The sequence below is a fragment of the Geotrypetes seraphini genome, chromosome 7 (genome assembly GCF_902459505.1).
Source record: "Geotrypetes seraphini chromosome 7, aGeoSer1.1, whole genome shotgun sequence".
Taxonomy (NCBI): Eukaryota; Metazoa; Chordata; class Amphibia; order Gymnophiona; family Dermophiidae; genus Geotrypetes; species Geotrypetes seraphini.
Genome location: NC_047090.1, coordinates 21767264 through 21790606, shown reverse-complemented (window position 1 = coordinate 21790606; position 23343 = coordinate 21767264). Strand labels below are relative to the sequence as shown.

Sequence of the window (23343 nt, the reverse complement as noted above, 5' to 3'; positions counted from 1 at the left end):
TAATTGATTTTAATTAGCACCAATAAATCCTTGTTAAGAAGCTAGCTATTGGCACTACATAAGAGCATAAGAACATAAGCATTGCCTCTGCCGGGTCAGATCAGGGGTCCATCGTGCCCAGCAGTCCGCTCCCTCGGCGGCCCCTCAGGTCCATGACCTGCAAGTGATCGCTCACCCAAATCGTTTATTCCCTATTCATTTACTATCCTGTATAGTTATCCTCTATCTGTACCCTTCAATCCCCTTGTCCTTCAGGAAGTCATCCAATCCCTTTTTGAAACCCAATATTGTACTCTGTCCTAACACCTCCTCTGGGAGCGCATTCCAGGTGTCTTCCACCCTCTGAGTAAAGAAGAACTTCCTAGCATTCGCTTTGAATCTGTCTCCTTTCAATTTTTCTGAATGCCCTCTTGTTTTTGTTGTCCCCGCTAGTCTGAAGAATCTGACCCTCTCCACCTTCTCTATGCCTTTCATGATTTTATAAGTCTCTATCATGTCACCTCTAAGTCTCTGCTTTTCCAGGGTGAAGAGCCCCAGCTTCTCCAGCCTTTCAGCATACGAAAGGTTTTCCATGCCCTTTATCATCCTTGTCGCTCTTCTCTGGACCCTCTCGAGTATCGCCATATCCTTCTTAAGGTATGGCAACCAGTATTGGACGCAGTACTCCAGATGCGGGCGCACCATTGCCAGTCAGTGGTAGAATAACCTCCTTCGTTTTGGTAGTGATACCCAACATTTTGTTCGCTTTCTTTGAGGCCGCTGCACATTGTGCCGCCGGCTTCATTGTTTTATCCACCAATACCCCCAAGTCTCTTTCTAGGTTGCCTTCCCCCATTACCCTCCCTCCCTCCCATTGTATAGCTACACATCGGGTTCCCTTTCCCTATATGCAAGACTTTACATTTCTCTATGTTGAAGCTCATCTGCCATCTTTTTGCCCACTTACTCAGTTTGTTCAGGTCTCTTTGTAGTTCTTTGCATTCCTCAACGGTTCTGACCCTACTGGAGAGTTTTGTGTCGTCCGCAAATTTTATAACTTCTCACTTCGTCCCTGTTTCCAGGTCATTTATGAATATATTGAACAGCAATGGTCCCAACACTGACCCCTGTGGGACACCACTTGTGACCCCTTTCCAGTCAGAGTAGTGTCCCTTAACTCCTACCCTCTGTTTCCTGTCCGCCAGCCAGTTCCTGATCCATCTGTGCACATCCCCTACCACCCTGTGGCTCCATAGTTTTCTTAGTAGGCGCTCATGAGGTACCTTATCGAATGTTGTCCATTTCCTCATGAAGAGAAATCCCTCTTCCTCACACTATCTCCTCATCCACACATTTATTGACTGTAGTTCTGTCTGCCTCTTTACTTCTGCCCTCGGTACTGGCAGGATCTCTGAGAAGGCTCCTCATCTTCAGTTTCCTTCCTAGGGTCTTGAACTGTTCAGTAAGTGCATTCTTGTTGTAGTCTCTCCTGGTGACATCGTTTGTCCCAACGTGGACTATCACTGCTGTCTCTTCCGTCTCTGCTCCCTCCAGGATTCTTTCAATTCTGTCAACGATGTCCTTTGTTCTTGCTCCTGGGAGACAGGTCACTAGCCGATCCTCTTTCCCTTCTGCTAGGTGACTGTCTACTTGCCTTAGGATTGAGTCTCCCACCAGGATTGCAGATTTCCCCTTCTTCATCCTCTGCTGCAGTCGCAGGTCCGTGTCCTTGGTGCGCTTCGTTTCTTCTCCCTCTAGGCCCTAGTAGAAACTTGCCTCTTCCTTCTGTGAGATTCCTCTATGGGTACCTTCTACCGTGGTGTCAGATGGTTCTTGTCCTCTGTTCTGAGCATCTTCTTCGTTCCTGTGCTGCTCTTGTTCCTGTTCTTCCACTCTCCTGTAGGCATCCTCGATGAACTTCTCGAGCTCCCTGACTTGTTCCTCAATGTGCCTCTCTCGCATAGGGTCTTCGGCTGTCTGGAATGGGTCATCTGAGATGTAGAATCCCTCCAGCTCCTGGATCCTGTGCTTCAGATGGCTGACTTCGCTCTTCAAGCTCTTCAGTTCCTGACATCGTCCGCACACATACGATTGCCACTGGGAAGCTCATCCTCTGGGTTCCTGCAGCTTGCATTCATGTCCGCCTTCTAGGAGTCCTGGTACTCTTTGCTAGTGTGCTCACTCCTTAGCCTGGCCCTTCCTTAACTTCTTCGTCTTCCACTTCCCTTTGCTTGTGCTTGCGTGTCGTCTGCCTCTTTCTTGCCTTCTATGTCTGCCTTTACCTTTTGTTTGTATATTTGTGTGTGCTCTCTCTTGAGTCTGCCTTTTCTTTTCCCTTTGAGCCTGCTGCTGCCCTTTTGATTGTGTGCGCGTGTGTTACCTTCTGGGCCTATCCCTTCCTTATCTTCTGCCCCTGCCGCTTATCTTTTACGCCTTCCTTGCCTGTCGCTTCCCTTAATTCGTGTGTGGGTGTGGTCCCCCTGGGCCTACTTGTTCCTTATCTTCTATGCTTGCTGCCCCTTTGTCTTACCTTACTTGCTTGTAGGAGTATGCTCTCTCCCGCTCTTGCTACTTTCTTACCTTTCTGTCCTTCTTGGGGTTCCTCGATGTAGCGTCCCAGCCCTTCTTAAGGCTCATCGCAAAGGTGCTCTCGCTAAGGCAAGCGCCTTGCCACTCGCCTTCGCTGCACACCAAATGGCTGCACGCTGTTGGCTCCCCTCCTTTTAAGGGGGAGTCCGGGCGATGTCGCTGGTGCTGACGCGGTGGGGGTGGGCAAAGCTTACTCTTGCCGCTACCCGCTCTTCGCCGCCGCTGCCACCCTTGCCTCTCCTTCTTTGCTGCTTCCTCTACTCCCCTTGCTTTCTCCTTCTCCTTCGCCGCTACTTCTCTCCTCCACGCAGTTCGCAGAAGTCTTCGTGCCGCGGCTCCCCTCCTTTTAAGGGGGAGTCCGGGAGATGTCGCTGGTGCTGACGCGGTGGATGGAGCTTACTCTTCCTGCTACCCGCTCCTCGCCGCCACTGCCTCCCTTGCATCTCCTTCTTCGCTGCTTCCTCTACTCCCCTTGCCTTCTCCTTCTCCTTCACCGCTGATTCACTCCTCCACGCGGCTCGCAGAAGTCTTCGCACCGCAGCTCCCCTCTTTTTAAGGGGGAGTCCGGGTGATGTCACTGTTGCTGACGCGGTGGGGGTGGGCGGAACTTACTCTTGCCGCTACCCGCTCTTCACTGCCGCTGCCTCCCTTGCCTCTCCTTCGTTGCTTCCTCTACTCCCCTTGCCTTCTCCTTCTCCTTCACCGCTGCTTCTCTCCTCCATGCGGTTTGCACTAATTAGCTTCTTTTTCAATTAACCTGCACATGCAATTTTTAGCACTTTTTATAGAATTTGGGGGTAAATGGGCACATACTTGGTACCTACAAATGGGTGTCCTCTTATAGAATTGCCCTCTAAACTAATTCATTCTATGACCAAAATGACTAACAACAAAAGTGAATTTTCTTCATTCTTTCAGAGGGGAAAGAAAGCTCTGTGATAAATGTTGAGAATGTCCTTGTATTTAAATTTATGAATATCACAGTACCATTAAACATAATGGCCCTGATTCTATAAAAGATGCCTAAAACTAGCTACTGGATTCTCTAATGATACCATTGTTGGTGGCTGACAATCGCGTGTCAATCTCGCGATGGCGCCATATAGAGAATTGCGCCCCCGGCAAAGATAGGTGCTGGAAATGTAGGCCAGGGTTTTCAAGGCCTACATTTCTGGCATCTACTTTTGATGTGAATTGCACCTCCAGAGGTGCCTACTGGTGTCTAATACCACTTCCGTCATTAGCCACGCCTAAAGTGGCGTAAGGCACTGATAGGCACCTCTGGAGGCACGATTCCAGCACCGTGTTTAGGTGCTGGCAGGCACTTGAATTTTTATTTAAATACTGTTTAAAATGGTGTTTCCCTCTTAACTTTCTTAGGCACTGGTAGACAATATACCACCAAAAAGTATTCACTATAACTATCCAATTATCTGAGACTACTAGGGCAGATTCCAAAATAAAGACCTCAGTGTTCCCTGAGAATAAACTCAGGGAACTGCTAAGATAAATACTGAATTGTCATAGGGAGCACATCATTGGTCATAGAAAAACTCCGTTAAAGTGCAGTGCATATATATTATCAAATTCTTATAATAAAAAAAAAATTATAATCAAAAAGAAGGAAACTGCACTTATCTCAAAATTGTCCTCAGATACGGAACAGATCACAGCTGCTCAATAGTATACAATCTCCCGGTGCAGGGACTCAATTCAACTTCTTGAAAATCTTTCCCGACAGGCCCTATTTCGCAAAAACTGCTGCATCAGAGGAATTACTAAAAAATAACAAAAGACAATCAGTTAATACCTTAGTCTTCTTTTCATAGTATGCACAGTTAAATTTCACTCACATTTAGAAACGAGCTACTGCTTCAAAAATCTTCTTCATGCAGCAGTTTTTGCGAAACAGGGCCTGTCGGTGGAGATTGTATACTATTGAGCAGCTGTGATCTGTTCCGTATCTGAGGACAATTTTGAGATAAGTGCAGTTTCCTTCTTTTTGATTATAAGAATTTGATAATATATATGCACTGCACTTTAACGGAGTTTTTCTGTGACCAATGATGTGCTCCCTATGACAATTCAGTATTTGTCATAGCAGTTCCCTGAGTTTATTCTCAGGGAACACTGAGGCCTTTTCTCTGTATGTTCAGTGAGAGGGGCATTACATTTGAAACATTTTATATTGGACTTGTGTTCACCCATTCTTATTTTGAATGGTCTTGAGAACATGCCTATGTATAGTTTATTGCATGGGCAAATGATAACATAAATAATGCTATCAGTAGTGCACGTTAAAAAATGCTTTATCTTATATATTTTGCCGTCCGTAGGATTTTTGAACTCATTCTGTGATATCGTGATTTTACAGATGTTACAGTGTCCACATTTGAAAAAAACCCAATAATATGGGTTTAATCGGTCTTTCTATATCACATACAGTAGGAGATAAAATTTCTTTTAAATTTTTATTCCTTGAAAAGGCTATCCGTAACTGTGTATCCTTAAATACTGAATTAGACTCTATGATTTTCCAATTGTTTTTCAAAATATGAGCAATGGCATTGCCACCAGTGGAATATCTTAAAGCACATGTTACAGTATTGTCATCTGGCTTGTCACTACGGGATTTCTTCTGGAACAATCATTCCCTGTGAAAGTACTTAGTACGTTTTAAAGCTCTCTTGGTAACCATGTACTTCTAATTTTTCTGTCAGTTCTTTAGATCTTATTTTAAACGTTTTAGGAGAAGAACAATTTCTCTTCAACCTCAAGAACTGAGAAAAAGGAAGATTGTTTCTTAAACTAGAAGGGTGGCAACTCCGAAAATCTAAAAATGTGTTCCTATCCGTAGGTTTGGTGAAAATATCAAACTCGAACTTATCTTCTTTTTGGACGATCAGTAAATCTAGAAATGTGATTTCAGTTTTAGACCAAGTCATAGAGAATACTAAATTCTCATCACAGTTATTAAGCCATTTCAGAAAATCTTGAAGATGTTTCTCACTACTTTTCCATAATATCAGGACATCATCTATATATCTGTACCATCCATATAATGCTTCACTGAATGGGGAATTTTTAATCCAATATGACTCAAAATTCGCCATATATAAATTGGCGACGGAGGGGGCAAAAACTGCCCCCACGGCTACTCCCTTCTTTTGTTTATAGTACTTGTTGTTATAAATGAAAAAATTCTCTTTCATTGAGATTCTAGCAAGTTTAGACAAGAATGTTGTAGGAATGTTATGTGGTCTTATTCTTCTTTCCAATACAGTGTTAATAATGTTCAAAGCTTCCTCCTGCGGAATGGAAGTGTAAAGGGCAGAAACATCAAACGAGGCTAAAATGAAAGGAAAAGACTCGCTATTGATATCAGTCAGCTTTTCAATGACATCTCTAGAATCTTGAAGATAAGAATCAATTTTAGGTACTTCATATTTCAAAAATTCGTCAACGAATGTAGTGAGTGGTTCTAACAAAGAACCATTTGAAGACTTGATGGGTCTACCAGGCGGATTTATTAGACTTGTAGGCACTGCTCGGCGTGGTTGTCAATCAATCGCTTGGTGCCGTTTATAGAATCATACCTAGCAACATTTATAGAAACTGGCCCATACTGACTGATATTCAACCAGCAGTAGTGATCACCACTGATGTTATTCCTGGATATTCAGTGCCGGGGCCTGTATGGGCTTTGGCATTGAATACTTGTTTTGGGTTTTTTTTGACCTGGTTAATGCATAGCCAGCTACATCAATTTTCAGTTCCTCATCGCATAAGCCAACCTACTTAAAGATAGAACTACTATTTATGTGGCCTGATTTAAGCAGTTTACTCATGCGTAGGGTTGCCAGATTTTCTCTAAAAAAAGAGAGCATCTGGTCCTGCCCCGTTCTGCCCCCAGCCCTACCCCATTCTCCCTCCAACTCCACCCTGTTCCAACCCCAACCTTGCCCCCACACGAACCTCCCCGAGCTCAAGACCATGTCTGGAGGGCATCTGCGCATGATGATGTCACGCACATGTGCACATGCATATGATGCCATCACGTTGACATCTGCACATGTGCAGACACCCTCCAGACACGGCCCTGAGGTCGGAGACTTTCAAAACTCGGACAAACTGCCAAGTTTTGAAAATTCCTCAGGGCACCTGGACAGTCCTCTAAAACGAGGACATGTCTGGGTTTTCCCGGACGTCTGATAACCCTACTCATGTGATGAGGGGCTGAATATAGGCACTTAACCTAACTCCGCCCCGGAGCACCCCCAATTTAGCTGCTTCTAAATTTGGTGCTAATCGGCCATTTTCATTGGAGATAACTGGTTAAGTGCTGCTGAAAATGACTGGATAGCTGGGAAAAAAAAATTTAACCAGTTGGCAGCTGTTTCTAACAGGTTAAATCATTTTGCAATACACTATGCAAATCACTTTGTGCACCTAGGTACACCAGCTTACACCTGCCATTGACATGATGTAAGAACGTATGCCTACTCACAGGCATGACTGTATTGACCTTACGCTAGTATTCTACAACAGACTCCTGATGCTATAGAATTGGTGTTAAGGACCCAATTCTATAAATGGTGCCCAAAATGTAGATGCTAAGTAGCCTGGTACTTAGGCACATTGCTATAAAAGTTAGATGCACTTTATAGAATTGCACCTAGCAGTGACTAAAGTGGGCTTAGGCATCGATAGGCATCCTAACCTTAGGAGCACCATATTTATGCTAGGGTTTTCTGGGCCTAAGTCCAAAACAGGTGCCTACATGAAAAAACACGCCCACTATCCATTCCAACCATGTCTACTTTCTGGTAGGCACCTTGGACTAGGCGCCTACCTAAAAATGTAGGTGCCTACCAAGTCAGGTGACCACAGAGAACTTGACGGCAGAAAAAGGCCAAATGGCCCATCCAGTCTGTCCATCCACAGCATCCACTATCTCCTACTCTCCCTAAAAGATCCCATGTGTCTATCCCATGCTTTCTTGAATTCAGACAGTCTTTGGACTAGATTCACTAAACAAACTGATCGTGTACCAATCAGTTTGCGAGCCCTATGCGACCAAATTTCCCTCCAACCCCATTCACTAAAGCCTATAGCGATCCAATCCCGACCCTCCCATGCAAATTAGCAAATCCCCTTGCAAAATAGCCAAGCGATTGATTCACTAACAATTGCTTGGCTATTTTGAATCGGGTTTTACTATTGGCAAAACCTGTCAGTAACTGAGTTACCGACAGGTCTGCAGGTTTTTTGACAGGCCTGCCTGTCTTATTTATTCTTTTTTTCCCCATGGCACAGATATTTTGCATGTGTTACACATGCAAAATCTCTGCCCCATAAAAAAAAAAAAGATAAAACAGGACTGTCAAAAACGGCTGAGGGGCCCTCCCTCGGTGACCCACTCCCTCCTGCAACCACCTGACGCTGCCCTTTCCACCCACGCGAATATGGCATGCGACTCACCCCCCCAGCCCGGCCCACCCTCCAACCAGCCCACCATATTCCCGATTGGACTGTCCCACTCCTGGTCGGGCCTTGCCCAACATCTCCCCTGTACCTAAAAGTTGGGAGCAGGAGGAGTGCTCAGTCCCTCCTGCTCCTTAGGCCTCCATCCAGTACTGTCTTCCAGAGCAGGTGGAACCGCAAAGTCCTACTGCTCCTTCGTCTCCTCCTCCTCCTGGATGACGCACCACGAATGTGGGCCTTAGGCCCCGTCCTAGTGCATCATGTGATGCACAGGGAGGAGCCTAAGGCCCTGATTGGCTCAGGCACCTCAGACTCCTCCTCTCTTGGGAGGGGCCTGTGGCGCCTGAGCTAATCAGGCATTTCCTTAGGGCTGAGCCTAAGGAAGTCCCTGAATGGCTATTACTTTGATCAATCAGGGACTTCCTTAGGCTCAGCCCTAAGGAAGTCCCTGATTGGCTCAGGTGCCACAGGCCCCTCCCAAGGTAGGAGGAGTCTGAGGCGCCTGAGCCAATCAGGGCCTTAGGCTCCTCCCCGTGCATCATATGATGCACCAGGATGGGGCCTAAGGTCCACATTCACAGTGCATCATTCAGGAGTAGGAGGAGACGAAGGAGCAGGAGGACTTTGCGGTTCCTCCTGCTCCGGAAGACAGCGCTGGAAGGAGGCCTAGGAGCAGGAGGGACTGAGCACCTCTCCTGCTCCCAACTTTTAGGTATAGGGGAGCCTGCCCCGTGAATGAGAGGATGCCAAAATTAAATGCTCCCTGTTGGAACCCTTGAAAAAGCCTGTTTAGGCGAAACGGGTCCCGTCGGGCATTCAATTGTTGGGGCAAGCGAAAATCATACAACAATAAAGGATAAGTAAATAAGAATCCATTGGCTGTTGACTGTGTATATGGATCTGGAAGAAATTTATTTAAGTAATCTTTTTTGGATGATTTAACCCTGATGAGTGAGGATATCTTTTGTTAGTGAATCTAGCCCTTTGTCTCCACCACCTCTACCTCTACCATCCAATTAAATGCAATTTATGTTAATTATGAGGTGCTAATTTTTAATTATCAGCATTAATTAGGCCTTTAAATAATTGTTATATGCCTAGATCAGTTAGGTGTGCTGTTCTAGGCACCCAAATGTAGGCATAATTTAAAGAAAGAATCAGGGTCTAAGGCCTTAGACTGAGGCACCAGTTTATAGAAGTGCTCTTTAATATATACACAAATCCATATACTCTATGGGGTGGGTCATTAGAGTGGGCAGACTTGATTGGCTATAGCCCTTTTCTGCCGTCATATTCTATGTTTCTATTTACAATGAATAAAATAAAATAATCTATGAGGTTTGTAACTATTCGAGAGCTATACTTTGTAGTGGCAGGTTCCATAATTCAACAGCAACTTTTATCATTAATTGTTATTGCATTTCTTTTCAGGATGCCCCCTGCTATTTGACCTTTGTGAAAGGTGCAAGGTTGTGGGATAGAGGCGTTTACCATTATACTGTAAGTAGAAAAGGTGCTTCTGATTTGCATTGAATTATATGTTAAATTTGTATTGTATCATATGTTACATATAGGGGGGAAGTTGTCAACATGGACCCTGTGCTAAAATATCCAGACGTGTGGTAAAATTACCTGATTTAACAGTAACCCATGCTGATAACATCCCCTTTTATTACTCATCATGTCTATAGTGCTACTAGATGAATGCAGTGCTGCACACATGGTGACGTAGTAAGAGGGGGGGGGGGTGAATCTAGGGTTGCCAGATTTTCCAATCAAGACATACGAAAAGGACTTTGACTAACTGACACAGGAGGAAGAGGGAAGAACTACAAAAATTGTATAGGAGAGAACAAAAAAAGGAAAAAATGGAAGGAAGGGAAAACACAGAGATGCCCAATCTCTCCTGCCGAACAGGCGTGCTCTTCATCAGCAGGAGGGATGCCCAGTACTCATAATTAAAGCTGGTTTTAGATGTATCTAAAACCAGCTTAGGCCTTTCCCCTGCCTCTAAACGCATAGAACGAAAAGAGGCATTTTTAGAGGAGGGGAAAGGGCGGGAGGTGGGCGGGACGTAGGCCGACCAACACCTAGGCATACAGCAGGTATAACCAAAACTTTTGACAGGTTGCCTAGTCAGCACTTATACGTTTTGACTTAGACCAAGTCAAAACAGGTATAAGTTCCGAAAAAGGGCCTGCTGAGCTGATGGCGGCTGGCGCGAACAGCTCAGCGGCCCAGCAACATACCCTCCCCCCACCGCAATCATCATGGCAGAAGAGATGGCTCATCTCCCCTGCCGCGATGCGATCACCCTTCTACCCGAACTGCCGTGAACCGCGGCAGGAGAGATGCCCAATCTCTCCTGCCGCAGTTTGTGGAAGTTCGGGTAGAGGGGTGATTGCATCGTGGCAGGGGAGATAGCCAATCTTTCCTGCTGTGATGCATTACTCCCCCACGACAACGATCTGGGCAGGATAGAGCCCAAGCCCTCCTGCCTCGGTGAGCCGCGACCCCCCTGACAAGATTGGGGCAAGAGGGAGCCCAAGCTCTCCTGCCCTGGCGAGCTACGACCCCCCTGACAAGATCGGGGCAGGAGGGAGCCCAAGCCCTTCTGCCCTGGCAAGCTGCAACCTCCCCGACAAGATCGGGGCAAGAGGAAACCCAAGCCTTCCTGCCCCGGTGAGCTGTGACCCCCCCCTCCCGACAAGATTGGGGCAAGAGGGAGCCCAAGCCCTCCTGGCTCCTCCTTCGACTAAAAGCTCTTGTGTTGAGCGTTTGGGACTTAGGCTTTTTTTGGTCGATTATATGTTGTTAGTGTAGACATAGTGGTAGTCTGGGTGTTTAAACAGCTGAACGTAGAGGCAGGCCATTATAAAAAAAAACTCCTTTTGGATGTATTTTTTTATAATGGACATTTTCTCTGCTTCTACTTTCAACGTTTAGGGCCTTAAGCCAAAAGCGGACTTAGACGTTTATTTTGATTATGCCCCTCCACATGTTCAGTTATAATTTTTATTGTTTGGTGTTTATATTTTTTTTATTTTTTGTATATAGTATTTTTTGTCTCCTGAGGAAGGCAACTGTGCATTGCCAAAACTGAGATCTCCGTTGGGACTTATTCAATAAAGACTGGTCCTGTGCACTGATTGGACATCTCACTTGCCATTATTTGAGTCCGTTTCTTCTTTGATGGGCAAGTCTTCATTTTTTGGGTGATCTGATTTTTATAGAATTTTGGCCATAGTTGTAAGTATATTCAGTGGTGTTAGTCAAATGGATAGGACCACTGGAAGAAAATATGTTTGTATATTTATAAAGTTAAACACCAGTGCCAGCTTTAATCTTAAATGCTGGCGCCTACATTCACTGTGGGCATGGTTAATACTGGAAATGGCCTTATGCGCCTCTGTAGACATGATTCTCATGGAAGGTACCGGTAACTGTTGGAAATGCAGGCCTTTAAAACCCTGACCTACATTTTAGGTGCCTGCCTTTCACATAGCCATGATTCTCCAAATGGCGCCATTGTGTGATTGGCCATTTTATAGGTGGCGGTTTGCAGAATCCAGCCCTTGGACTCTTTGGTTTTTTATTCTTATTCCCCCTTTCCTAGGGCTCCTTTTACAAAGCTATGCTAGCAATTCCTGCACAGCAAATGTGAAGAAAACCATAGGAATTGAATGGGCTTCGTCACATTTACTGGGCAGGAATCGCTAGTGCAGCTTCGTAAATGGAGCCCCTAATGTGGTTTAATTCAATGAGACACAATATTTACGTTTCTTTATATGTTTTTCCTGTAAACATACTCATTTTAATAAATGAAGTATTCTGTGTTAATAAACAAATCAACAAAATTTGCCTGTTCAACTCTTCTTAATTAAAAAAAAAAAAAGCTGCTTTCCTTGCTGCGATCAACTGAGCAGCAGGACTGCTTGAGGCTGGTTGCGGCTTTGGGGCTTCCCCTGATGGCTCAACTGAAAGCAGCTGAGCCGGCAGGGGAAGTTCTGAACAACTGAGCATCAGGGGAAGCCCCAAAGCCGTTAGCGGCATCAGGGAGTCCTGCAGCTGAGTTGATCGGGGCAGGGAGCGCAACTTGACAGGAAGGATGAGCTGTGCCTACTGATTGCTCTTCTGAACAAGCGCCAGGCACAGTTCCTCTCCCTTTTACCAGCGATTCTCTACATGAATAGCATGCATATAATTTGCATGCTATTGTGCTGAGCATTGTAAAGTAAAAAAATATATATATATATCACTTCCACCATGGTACTGTTTACCGTGGTGTCCGAGCTTTGTGCATCTGGGCCTGAGTTCCAATGGACAATACACATGAATCGCTGTCCGTTACTTTATTCAAAATTTGATGAGAATAACGTGAAGATATCTCTGAACCTAGCTAGTTTCCAGAGAAAACATTTTTGCTGGATGGATATTATCAAATATTTTTGTTAATTTTTAAGAGTAACGTATGTAATTTTCTGCATTTATAAAGCTTGTTTCCTCCTTTATGTGTGTGTATCAATTGTTACTGTTCACTTAACTTTGAGAGAATAGAACACAGCAGTATATTAGGTGTAATTGTGTCTTGGACAGTCAGCACAAAGCACTGAAATTAGGATAATAATTTCATCTTTCTCTTTCATGTACAGATAAACTAAGCCCATCAAATAAATTGCTGACCTGTTATGCTTTTCTTTCATTTGCAAATGATCTCATTTTCATTAATATCATAAACTGAACTTTAACCTGATGTGTTTTTCTTTCTTTTTTTATTACACAAACTACTAGTAAATAAATAATGGTATGCTTGAGGAGTTGGGAGCCCCAGACCAGTACTTCCTGTTGCCATGGAGCCTTTGCAGGCCCCAGTGATTATGTCCCATTAGGGCTTTGTTAAAACAAGCAGGAGTTCTGAAAAATAAGCTTTCCTGCTAATGCTATAATTTACATGTTAACTACTCTAATTGTCCTCAGGTCTTTCCCATTTACCTTGAATAGTCAAAAAATGTACTCTTGCTAGTCATTGTAGCTTGGTGCTAAATACTATGATCATGAAGTTGCAAAATCACAACATATTACAGTGACAAAGCAAGTTACAAAAATTACTGTACAAAAACCATGCTTGTGATGAGGTAGGCCTTGGATCTGTACCCAGCTATTAAGCATAAGTGAAAAGCAACTTCCACAGTACCCTTTCCTCGCTCTCACAATCCAAGCTACAATACAAAACCAACACTTAGCTTCCTCCCCTAACTATTAGGGCCAAACTGACCCTGTTGACCTTTTCACCCATCCACTATGCTTCCCTTTCTTTCCAGATAGGCATGGGGGAGCTCCAGTATTGCTTTGTTTTAAGACCAGTATTACTTTGACCTCTGCTTCTTCTTCATCTAGGCTGTGCCCTCTCTCCTCAAACCTTCTCAGTCTGTTTCTCTCTTGCAGGGACCACTGCAAAGTTCTTTCTTTATGGTTCTATGCCATGCATCTCTTTTCCTTAACTTTTCTTGTTTCTCCTTATGAAGCAAATGCACTAAAATTCAGGATTTCCATCAGGTTAACAACCTGTTTGCAGGCAATTTTTCTACTAAAGCAAGTAAGCATTGCAGAAAAATTGTGCATAAAATTCAGCTATGAAAACCTGGCAAAAAAACAAACAAAAACTATACCTAACTGAGGTGTAATTATCTTTTTTTTCGCCTAGGCCAGTCCATAAACATATTCAACAAATTCATAATTAATGAGCAGCTTTGAATAAAATTGCATTGCAGCACATTATTTTTGAATTAAAAGAAACTTCCATGTGTTGAAAGCTATAGTAAGGGAAGAAAATATGTATACAAATATTTTGCAAATGGGGCTTTTTTTTTTTTTTTTTTTTTTAAATAAAGATTAGCTCATGTTATCTGCAGCGGGGCCCATAAGAATAAAATGGATCCTTGGGCAAATAACATGGACTAACCTTTAGGTAAAGACTCTCATGGAAAACTTCTCTAATATCACCATTTTTGTGCACTTCTGAATATTGTGCATTTTTCATGTAATGCCTCACTTGCAAAAAAAAAAAAAAAATTCACAGGTTAGTCTACTGCCTCTAGGGTTTGTCATTGAGAATGAGGCAATCCTTGCCTTCCCTTAGCTCTTCCCAGTGATTCCTTTTCATCTCTAGATCTTTTTTTTTCATCCATCTTTACTGACTTGTTTCTGACCCTGGAGCACAAAACCAAAACTGACCCTAGAACAGTTGTCTCCTACCTCTAACATTTAGGCCCTTTTCTATTAAACTGCGCTAGCAGTTTTTAGCGTGGTGAGCTGTGCTGAATGCCCCGTGCTGCTTCCGACGCTCATAGAGTTCCTATGAACGTTGGGAGCAGCATGGGACATTCAGCGCAACAAACTGCTAGCACAGTTTAATAGAAGAGGGGGTTAATGTGCGTTAATTATATCAGAGCAGCTAAGTTTTTGTAAAAGAGCTCATAAAGTACTGTAATAATTTTGATAAATGGTAACCTATGTGGAATGTCCAAAAAGTATCTATTTTATAATTACTCCAATTCAAAATTCCACCCAAAATGTCTTTAATATTGATTGGATCCTCAGATGGTACGCTATATGTAAATACTCAACATTAGCATTATACAAAATTCTTCATTGATCCATGTATTTATCGTGCAATAGTCAACGTGCTTATTTTTTAAACCTCACTTCAAATTTATGAATAGTTTATAGTACACTTATCTTATTATTATGCAGATCCTGCAGAGCTTGCTATTATTGTCAAGACATGCTGTATGTTGAAAATGAGATAATGTAGCGCTGGTTTGTGGGGAATTTCAGCATGTAGTTTTGGAGAGTGAAAGAAACCCAGAGATGATAATGGTGATTACTCCTGCTAATAACATTGAAGACCCCTGACATGGGTACTTTGCACCGAAACACAGTCCATATCGGGTTTGTTAATCAAGGACTCTTGATGATCCTTGGCTTGATGTCCCTTGGTGCTTTTCTTTGCTTGTTTGTGCTGGTTACTTGGACCCTCTCCACTGCTTTGCTGAAATGAGATAAGAACATCTCATGTTCTGAACATATCAAATCACGCAATATCAACTCGGGGAGACAGACATATGTATGTGGTCGGTGTCAGGAGCTGAAAAGCTTGAAGAAGGAAGTAAAGCGACTAGAGGACAAGATACAGGAACTAGAAGGACCTTACATTACGGAGGACCCAATCAGGACAGCTGAAGACTTCATGAATGAGAGACACATTGAGGAGGAGGTCAGGGAACTCGAGAAATTCATTGAGGAAGCCTACAGGAGGAGGAGGGAAAAGAACAAACTTCAGATGAAAAATGAAATTACACCAACACCAACATGGAAGGGAGAACAAGAAGCAGATGACCCCAAAGAAGACATACAAGGGGAAGAAAATGGCTAGTCGATGCCCAGAAGAAACAGCGAAGCATACTGAGGACATAGAAGAAGAAGCAGCAAAGCACTCCAAGGACATTGACCTGAGACCGAAGTAAAAATTAAAGAAGGGAAAGTCAGCGATCCTAGTGGGAGACTCGATCCTGAGGCATGTGGGCAGCCACATAGCAGGAGGGAGAGAAGATCGACTAGTGACCTGCCTCCCAGGAGCAAGAACCAAGGACATTGTGAACAAAATTGGAAAGATCCTGGAAGAAGCGGAGACGGAAGAGACCACAGTAATGATCCACATCGGGACGAATGATGTCAGCAGGAGAGACTACAGAAGAAGCACGCTGATAGAATAATTCAAGATTCTGGGAAGGAAGCTGAAGATGAGGACTCAGAAGATAGCGTTCTCAGAGATCCTACCGGTACCGAGGGCAGATGTGAAAGGTAGGAGGAACTACAATCAATAAATGCATGGATGAGGAGATGGTGTGAGGAAGAAGGGTTCCACTTCGTGAGGAACTGGACAACGTTCTGGGGCAAGAGCAAGCTCTACAGGAGAGATGGACCTGAGCGCGGCGGGAACTAGACTTCTAGCAAACAACGTCAGGTGAGGAATAGAACAGGCTTTAAACTAAGAAGGGGAAAGCCGACAGTCGACCAAGCGTCGACGATTCAGAAGAAGGTATCCCATGAAGATGCTAAGGGGAAAAAAGGCTGGGAAGAAACAATGGGCAAATTACAAGAGTTTACTAACCCAGAAGAGGAGGTTAGAACAGTGGTTCTTAACCTTGTTGGAGGTACTGAACCCCACCAGTTTCATATGCATGTTCACCGAACCCTTCTTTATTGGAAAAATAAAATATGATTTTTACAAATTTAAAACATAGGTATATAGTGAGGGAAAAAATAATATCAATTTTGAAAACAAAAAAGTTCTATATTTCGAATAATAATAACATAATAATGAAATTTACTGCAAATCAGTGTGACTTCTGCTGTTGCCTCTCAGAGACCAGTTCAGAAATGCGCAGCTTTACCTTTGCAAGTGCCACTCTCATGCCATTTTCAAAGTCTGTTCCTTTTCTTCGTTTTTATGTCCAGCATCCTCGAAAAGGATTGCTCGCAAAGATATGTTGTAACAAACGGTATGAAAATTTCCAGAGCTTTCTTAGCAATAACAGGGTACGTTACCAATTGTTGACACCAAAACGTTGAGAGCGTTGTTGTTCTGAAGAGTTGCTGTTGAACCTGGCTCTGCTGAATTTCAATGATTTCATCGAGGTATTCATCATTGACATTGTCTCAACACTAAACGTGAACGGCTGTCTCACCCATGCTGGATATGACTCTCTTGTAGGGAAGTATCCGTCGAGAGACTTTGCAAGCTCATCTAAGTGCGTGGCAATAGTTTGCTTCAGTTCCGCGGGTACAGAAATGTCTCCGATTCCAGATACATCTTCGATCTTACTTACACAGTTGTCTAGCAGGGGAAAGTTTGCGAAGTTATCGTTTTCTGTTCGTCGTTTCCATAATGGTAGCTTTTTTGAAAAGCTTTCAGGTTTTCTTCCGCTTCGATGATGTTGACTCCACCACCCTGCATCTGCTTATTGAGATGATTGAGAGCTGCAAAGATATCAGCCATGTACGCTAAAATGAGAATGAACTCAGAATTTTTGAAGCAATCTGCATGACAATGTTGCTGCTCTTGCAAAAACAGAGCTAATTCCACATGCATGGCAAAAACACGATTCAGCACCTGTCCCCGGGATAACCACTGAACGTTAGAATGGTACAGAAGTACCTCGAATTCAGATCCCATTTCTTTACACAGCTCCTTGAAGATGCGGTGCTTCAGAGCATTATTTCGCACATAGTTCACGCATTCCACAACAATTTTTAAAACTTCTGCCAGTTTTGGAGGCAAGGTTTTTGTTGCCAACGCATGCCTGTGCAGAATGCAATGCGTAACAATGATGTGTGGTGCATCGGCATTCACTAGCGCACCAAAACCGGACTTTCTTCCGAGCATGGCTGGAGCTCCGTCCGAACAAACTGCAGAAACCATATCCCACGAAAGATTGTTGTCTTTGAAGAAGTCATACACAAGTTTCTTCACATCAGTTGCCTTAGTTGTTGTTGTAAGAGGCTTACAAAATAAAAAATCTTCCTTTATCACATCGTCTTTCACATAGCGCACAAATACTGCAAGCTGGCTTAGATTGGAAACGTCTGTGGTCTCGTCGAGTTGAAGGCTGAATTTTGCCGGGCTTGAAATCAGATTTGCAACTACTTGAGTCAAGATGTCTTTGCTCATGTCCTCTATTCTGTTGCTGATGATGTCATTTGAAAGAGGAATTTCAGATAACTGAACTTCAGCCGCTTTTCCCAGCATGATATTCGCCATCTTCAACACAGCTGGTTTTATGAGTGTTTCACCAATGGTGTGTGGTTTGCCCTGCTTTGCGATCAGGTAAGCAACTTCGTACGATGCTGTGAGGATCGGTTTGTTGATGGGTACAAAGCCGAGAACAGGCAGAGTAGCCTTTTCATCGAATCTTGCTCTCTTCACCTTGAATTCAGCGAGCGTTGTGTTCTTGTATTTTCCATCTCCATGCAGCTTAAGGAAGTGTTCCCTTAGTTTTGCCGGAGCTAGACTAGAATTACTCAACTTGGCATTGCAAATCATGCAATTAGGACGCTGACTCCCATCACGTTCTGTTATACATGTGAATCCATATTGTACATATTCGTCCGACCACTTTCGTATTTTGCTCAACATAGTTAGTAAGGGATTAAAATATTAAGATAAGTATCACACGACGTACCATCACAACAGTTACAATTCGACTACTGTGCACATCAAATCCCCTGCAGCACAGTTAGGCCAAGCGATGTTGCGTGATCACCTGCAGCCAATTATGAACAAGCGGGGCGTATCATCACGAATCATAAGCGCTTCGGTCACGTTCAATCATCTATCAGTTAAATCACAAATTTTGATCAGGAATTGATTGATGTATATAAGGCGTTAGTTACAGATTGATAGATCAAGAAACCGAGTACACGATCAGTCTTGATCAAAATCACTGAATAACTGATAGATGATTGAACGTGACCGAAGCGCTATATGAGTCGGAGGTGTGTTTTGACCTCCACCGAACCTGCGAGACTGACTCACCGAACCCCTGGGGTTCGGTCGAACCCAGGTTAAGAACCACTGGGTTAGAAGGATTGTAGCACAAGAGAAGAAACTAAAGACCGAAGCACAGGGAAAGGAAATGAAGACAAGAAAATACCAGGATCTAAATTGCATATATACTAACGCAAGGAGCCTAAGAAACAAAATGGAGGAATTAGAAGCCATGGCCAATGCAGAGGATATAGACATCATTGGAGTCTCTGAAACATGGTGGAATGAAGAAAACAAATGGGATACAGCACTGCCGGGGTACAAGTTCTATCGCCAGGACAGGTCAGGACAGAAAGGAGGTGGAATAGCTCTATACATAAAAGAAAGCATACAATCGACAAGAATGGACACAGCAGAGACGACCAATAAGCTGGAATCGCTATGGGTTAAAATACCAGGAAGGAAAGGGCCTGAAATAAAGATCGTCCACCCGAGCAAACCGGAGATACAAAACTGAGGGGAACTGGAAAGAGCATATATTTATAAATGATCTAGAAACAGGGACGAAGTGCGAGATAATAAAATTTGCGGACGACACCAAACTATTTAGTGGAGCTCGGACTAAAGAGGACTGCGAAGAATTGCAAAGGGACTTGAACAAACTAGGGGAATGTGTGACGAGATGGCAGATGAAGTTCAACGTTGAGAAATGTAAAGTACTACATGTGGGAAGCAGAAACCCGAGGTACAGCTATACAATGGGAGGGATTTTACTGAAGGAGAGTACCCAAGAAAGGGACTTAGGGATAATGGTAGACATGACAATGAAGCCGACAGCACAGTGTGCAGCGGCCGCTAAGAGAGCGAATAGAATGCTAGGTATAATTACTACCAGAACGAAAGAAGTTATCCTGCCGTTGTATCGGGCGATGGTACGTCCGCATCTGGAGTACTGCGTCCAATATTGGTTGCCGTACCTTAAGAAGGATATGGCGTTACTCGAGAGGGTTCAGAGAAGAGCGACACGTCTGATAAAAGGTAAGGAAAACCTTTCATACGCTGAGAGATTGGAGAAACTGGGACTCTTTTCCCTGGAGAAGAGAAGACTTAGAGGGGATATGATAGAGACTTACAAGATCATGAAGGGCATAGAAAGGGTAGAGAGGGACAGATTCTTCAAACTTTTGAAAAATAAAAGAACAAGAGGGCATTCGGAAAAGTTGAAAGGGGACAGATTGAAAACGAATGCTAGGAAGTTCTTCTTTACCCAACGTGTGGTGGACACCTGGAATGCGCTTCCAGAGGGAGTAATAGGGCAGAGCATGGTAATGGAGTTCAAGAAAGAATTGGACAATTTCCTGCTGGAAAAGGGGATAGAGGGGTATATATAGAGGATTACTGCACAAGTCCTGGACCTGTTGGGCCGCCGCATGAGCGGACTGCTGGGCACGATGGACCTCAGATCTGACCCAGCGGAGGCATTGCTTATGTTCTTATGTTGAAAGCAGCTATAAAAGGATCCATTGCCCCTGGAGGGGACCCTCTACACTTAGAGGAGAAAATGGAGGAATCTTGAAAGTGATAATGGTCCAAAAAGCCCCCCAAAAATCAACCAACAAACCCCCCCTGCCTATGGTGTCCAGCATTCCCCCGTTCCCTTACCCTTTTCAACATCTTCCCTTCTCCCTTCCCCTTCTGATCAGGTACAGCATCCCCCCTCCCATTTAGCATTTCTCTCATTCCCATCTTCCTACCCTCTCCTGCCCATGGTGTTCAGAATTTCCTTTCCCTCCCCTTCGTCAGCATCACTCTTTCTCTGCCGCGGGGTGTTTATTCCCTTGCCTCATTCTCTGCAGGCTGGGGTGGGGCTTTGAATATCTGAGCACATTCAAGGCCTGCCAGCTCCTGTCCCTTCCAAACTTCCTGTTTTGGAGGGCATGGAATCCAGGAGGCTTTGAGCATGTGCCAATGCTCAAGGCCCTCCCCACTGACTGGTCGGCTAAGTGATGCTTCTTAGGTAGAAGACAAGAGTTGCCGCCCCGGGGTAGCGAGGCAAGGGATTAAATACTTCGCAGTGAGAGAGGCAGGGAAGAAAACTTTTCGGGGTGTCATGATACCTGTGGCTCCCCCCGTTCTGACACCTATGAGGCTACCCCTCTTCTATGCATGGATATTGATGCAGCTATTCTATAGCTATCCTATGCTGCCACAAAGATGTACAAGCACCTTGTGCTGCCCTGTTCATTTTTCGAAGAGAGCAATTGCGGGAGCTTTCATCCCCTCAACCCTGAAGAAAGTTTCACTTGAAACATGCATGCCGGGAGAGGTGGTTTTGATGAGATTTGAAAAAACAAAATCTAAAGCTAAGTGATTTTTATATAACTAAAAACTTTATACATAAAAATACAAAAAGTTTAAAAAAGGATGAAGAAATTAATTTATAGACATTTTCAATAAAAGTTGGACTGATGAAGACATTAGCAGCTGGAAGGATTTAGTGCCCAACTGAAGGTCCATATAAATATTTCTTACACATGTAGCTGCTATATGTGAAGTAGTCTACATGTAGCTTTATGATAAATGCAATAAGAGTGCAGTTTGTAAATTAGTACTCTCCATGGGAAGATATATGATTTAGTACTAATTAAGTGGCATAGAACTACAGCTTTCTCTAAAATGACATTCTATACAAATTTTGTAGTTGTAGTGTTTCTGAATAATAGAAATCATATTATATGTAGACAGACATTTTTGCAAGTTGTAGTCATGTAGTCAGTGAATTCATTGGACATTTGCAGTCTATAATCTATAAAGGTATGTGCTATTACCTTTTTGTGAACGAGGTTTATGGCCCGGAAGACCATTAATAGATTACTCATAATGTTCACACTGGCACGTTCAACACAATTTGATCAGTAAATATGATTATTTTTGACAATGTAATGAAGAACTGATGATAAACCAGAGCAGGTGTTTAAACACCCAGTACCAAAGGTTTTCCATGGCACTTGTTTTTTTTTTGTAAATTTAAAGATGTTGATTGAAAGCGTGAGGTATAATATCAAATACTGATGAGTGTTTTCTAAAAGCATATGCGAGAGATATGCAGCTAATTTTTGTTCCATGGGTTAATAAATTAATAATTAATTTTTGATATTACATAGATTGCATATAAACTAATGCTAAATGTATATGTACTATTTAAAACATGTAAAATGCTAACACTTTTGTTCAATGAATTGGTTTAAGGCAGTGGTCTCAAACATGTGGCCCGCCAGGTACTATTTTGAGGCCCTCAGTATGTTTATCATAATCACAAAAGTAAAATAAAACAGTATCTTCATCATATGTCTCTTTAGCTATAAATTACAATATTATTATTAAGACTTAGCCAAAAGGAAAGATTTATGAACTATAAAGAGTTTTATCTCATACAAAATTGTCATTTCTTTAATAAGACATTAACTATTTTTTTCTGCGGCCCTCCAAGTACCTACAAATCCAAAATGTGGCCCTGCAAAGGGTTTGAGTTTGAGAACACTGGTTTAAGGGTACTGTGTAAGTAGTATTTTAAACCCAAACAACAAGAAAGCTTGCAAAAATCACAACAGTGTGGCACAGTGGTTAAAGCTACAGCCTCAGCACCCTGAGGTTGTGGGTTCAAACCCACACTGTTCCTTGTGACCCTGGGCAAGTCACTTAATCCCCCCATTGCCTCAGGTACATTAGATAGATTGTAAGCCCACCAGGAAAGACAGGGAAAAATGCTTGAGTACCGGAATAAATTCATGTAAACCGTTCTGAGCTCCCCTGAGAGAACAGTATAGAAAATTGAATAAATAAATAGTGTGAAAAGTTTCAGCCTCTGATAACCAGAGCTGGTATTGTGATGTCATAATGTCTCATTCCACCAATGCCTAAGAGCCAACCTCATCAATGATGTCACAATGGCTTGACTGTCCTAGACTTGGCTCACTTTTACTACATTTTGATTTCTAGAGTGGCGCAGTGGTTAAAGCTACAACCTCAGCACCCTGGAGTTGTGGATTCAAACCCACTCTGCTCCTTGTGACCTTGGGCAAGTCACTTAATCTCCCCATTGCCCCAGGTGCATTAGATAAATTTTGAACATGCTGAGACAGACAGGAAAAATGCTTGAGTACCTGAATAAATTCATGTAAACTGTTTTGAGAGCCCCTGGGAGAACAATATAGAAAATTAAATATATAAAATGTTTCATTGTATGAAAGAAAGAAAAATTATGACATTATAATATATTCTAATCATTGATTCCTCACCAAAATTTTATTGGCTGGGTTTTGGTTTTGGGATTTTTTGGATAAATAGTACCTGTCTGACTAATACTATAGGTAGGGTTAAGTGAATGATATTTGCGAAGCATGGGAATTTGCTAGTCACACATGCTCTTTCAATATCATCTTCATTATTCCAGTGCAGTTTAGCTTATTTTTAGGGGTGGGCTATTGTTTGCAATGACATGTCATTGTATTTATTTTATTTTATTAAAAAATGTATCTATATTATAGCTACATTCTAAGTAAAGTACAAATGACACACATAATAATGTAAAATTTAACAACAATAGACATAAAACTAGTACAGAACAGATCAAGATGGCTGCCGACTGACTTAGCTGAGTGTCACGCGTTGGCGAGCTCGCTATCTATTTTGAATTTGCCGGATTAAACTTACTCCGAGATGTCCAAACGGAGAGGAAGGAG

The 23343-nt window shown here is 43.0% G+C and overlaps 1 protein-coding gene across 3 annotated transcripts in view; it reads left to right on the top strand.

The window, feature by feature from the left end:
- LOC117363311 overlaps window positions 1-23343 on the top strand; it is a 393068-nt gene that overhangs the window by 115063 nt on the left and 254662 nt on the right. For all 3 annotated transcript variants that reach the window (XM_033950808.1, XM_033950807.1, XM_033950806.1), the window contains exon 2: window positions 9484-9552. Coding sequence is in view for 2 of the 3 variants with exons in the window: in XM_033950807.1 (XP_033806698.1) it covers window positions 9484-9552 (69 nt within the window). In the remaining variant the exon portion in view is untranslated. The remainder of the gene's footprint in view (window positions 1-9483; window positions 9553-23343) is intronic.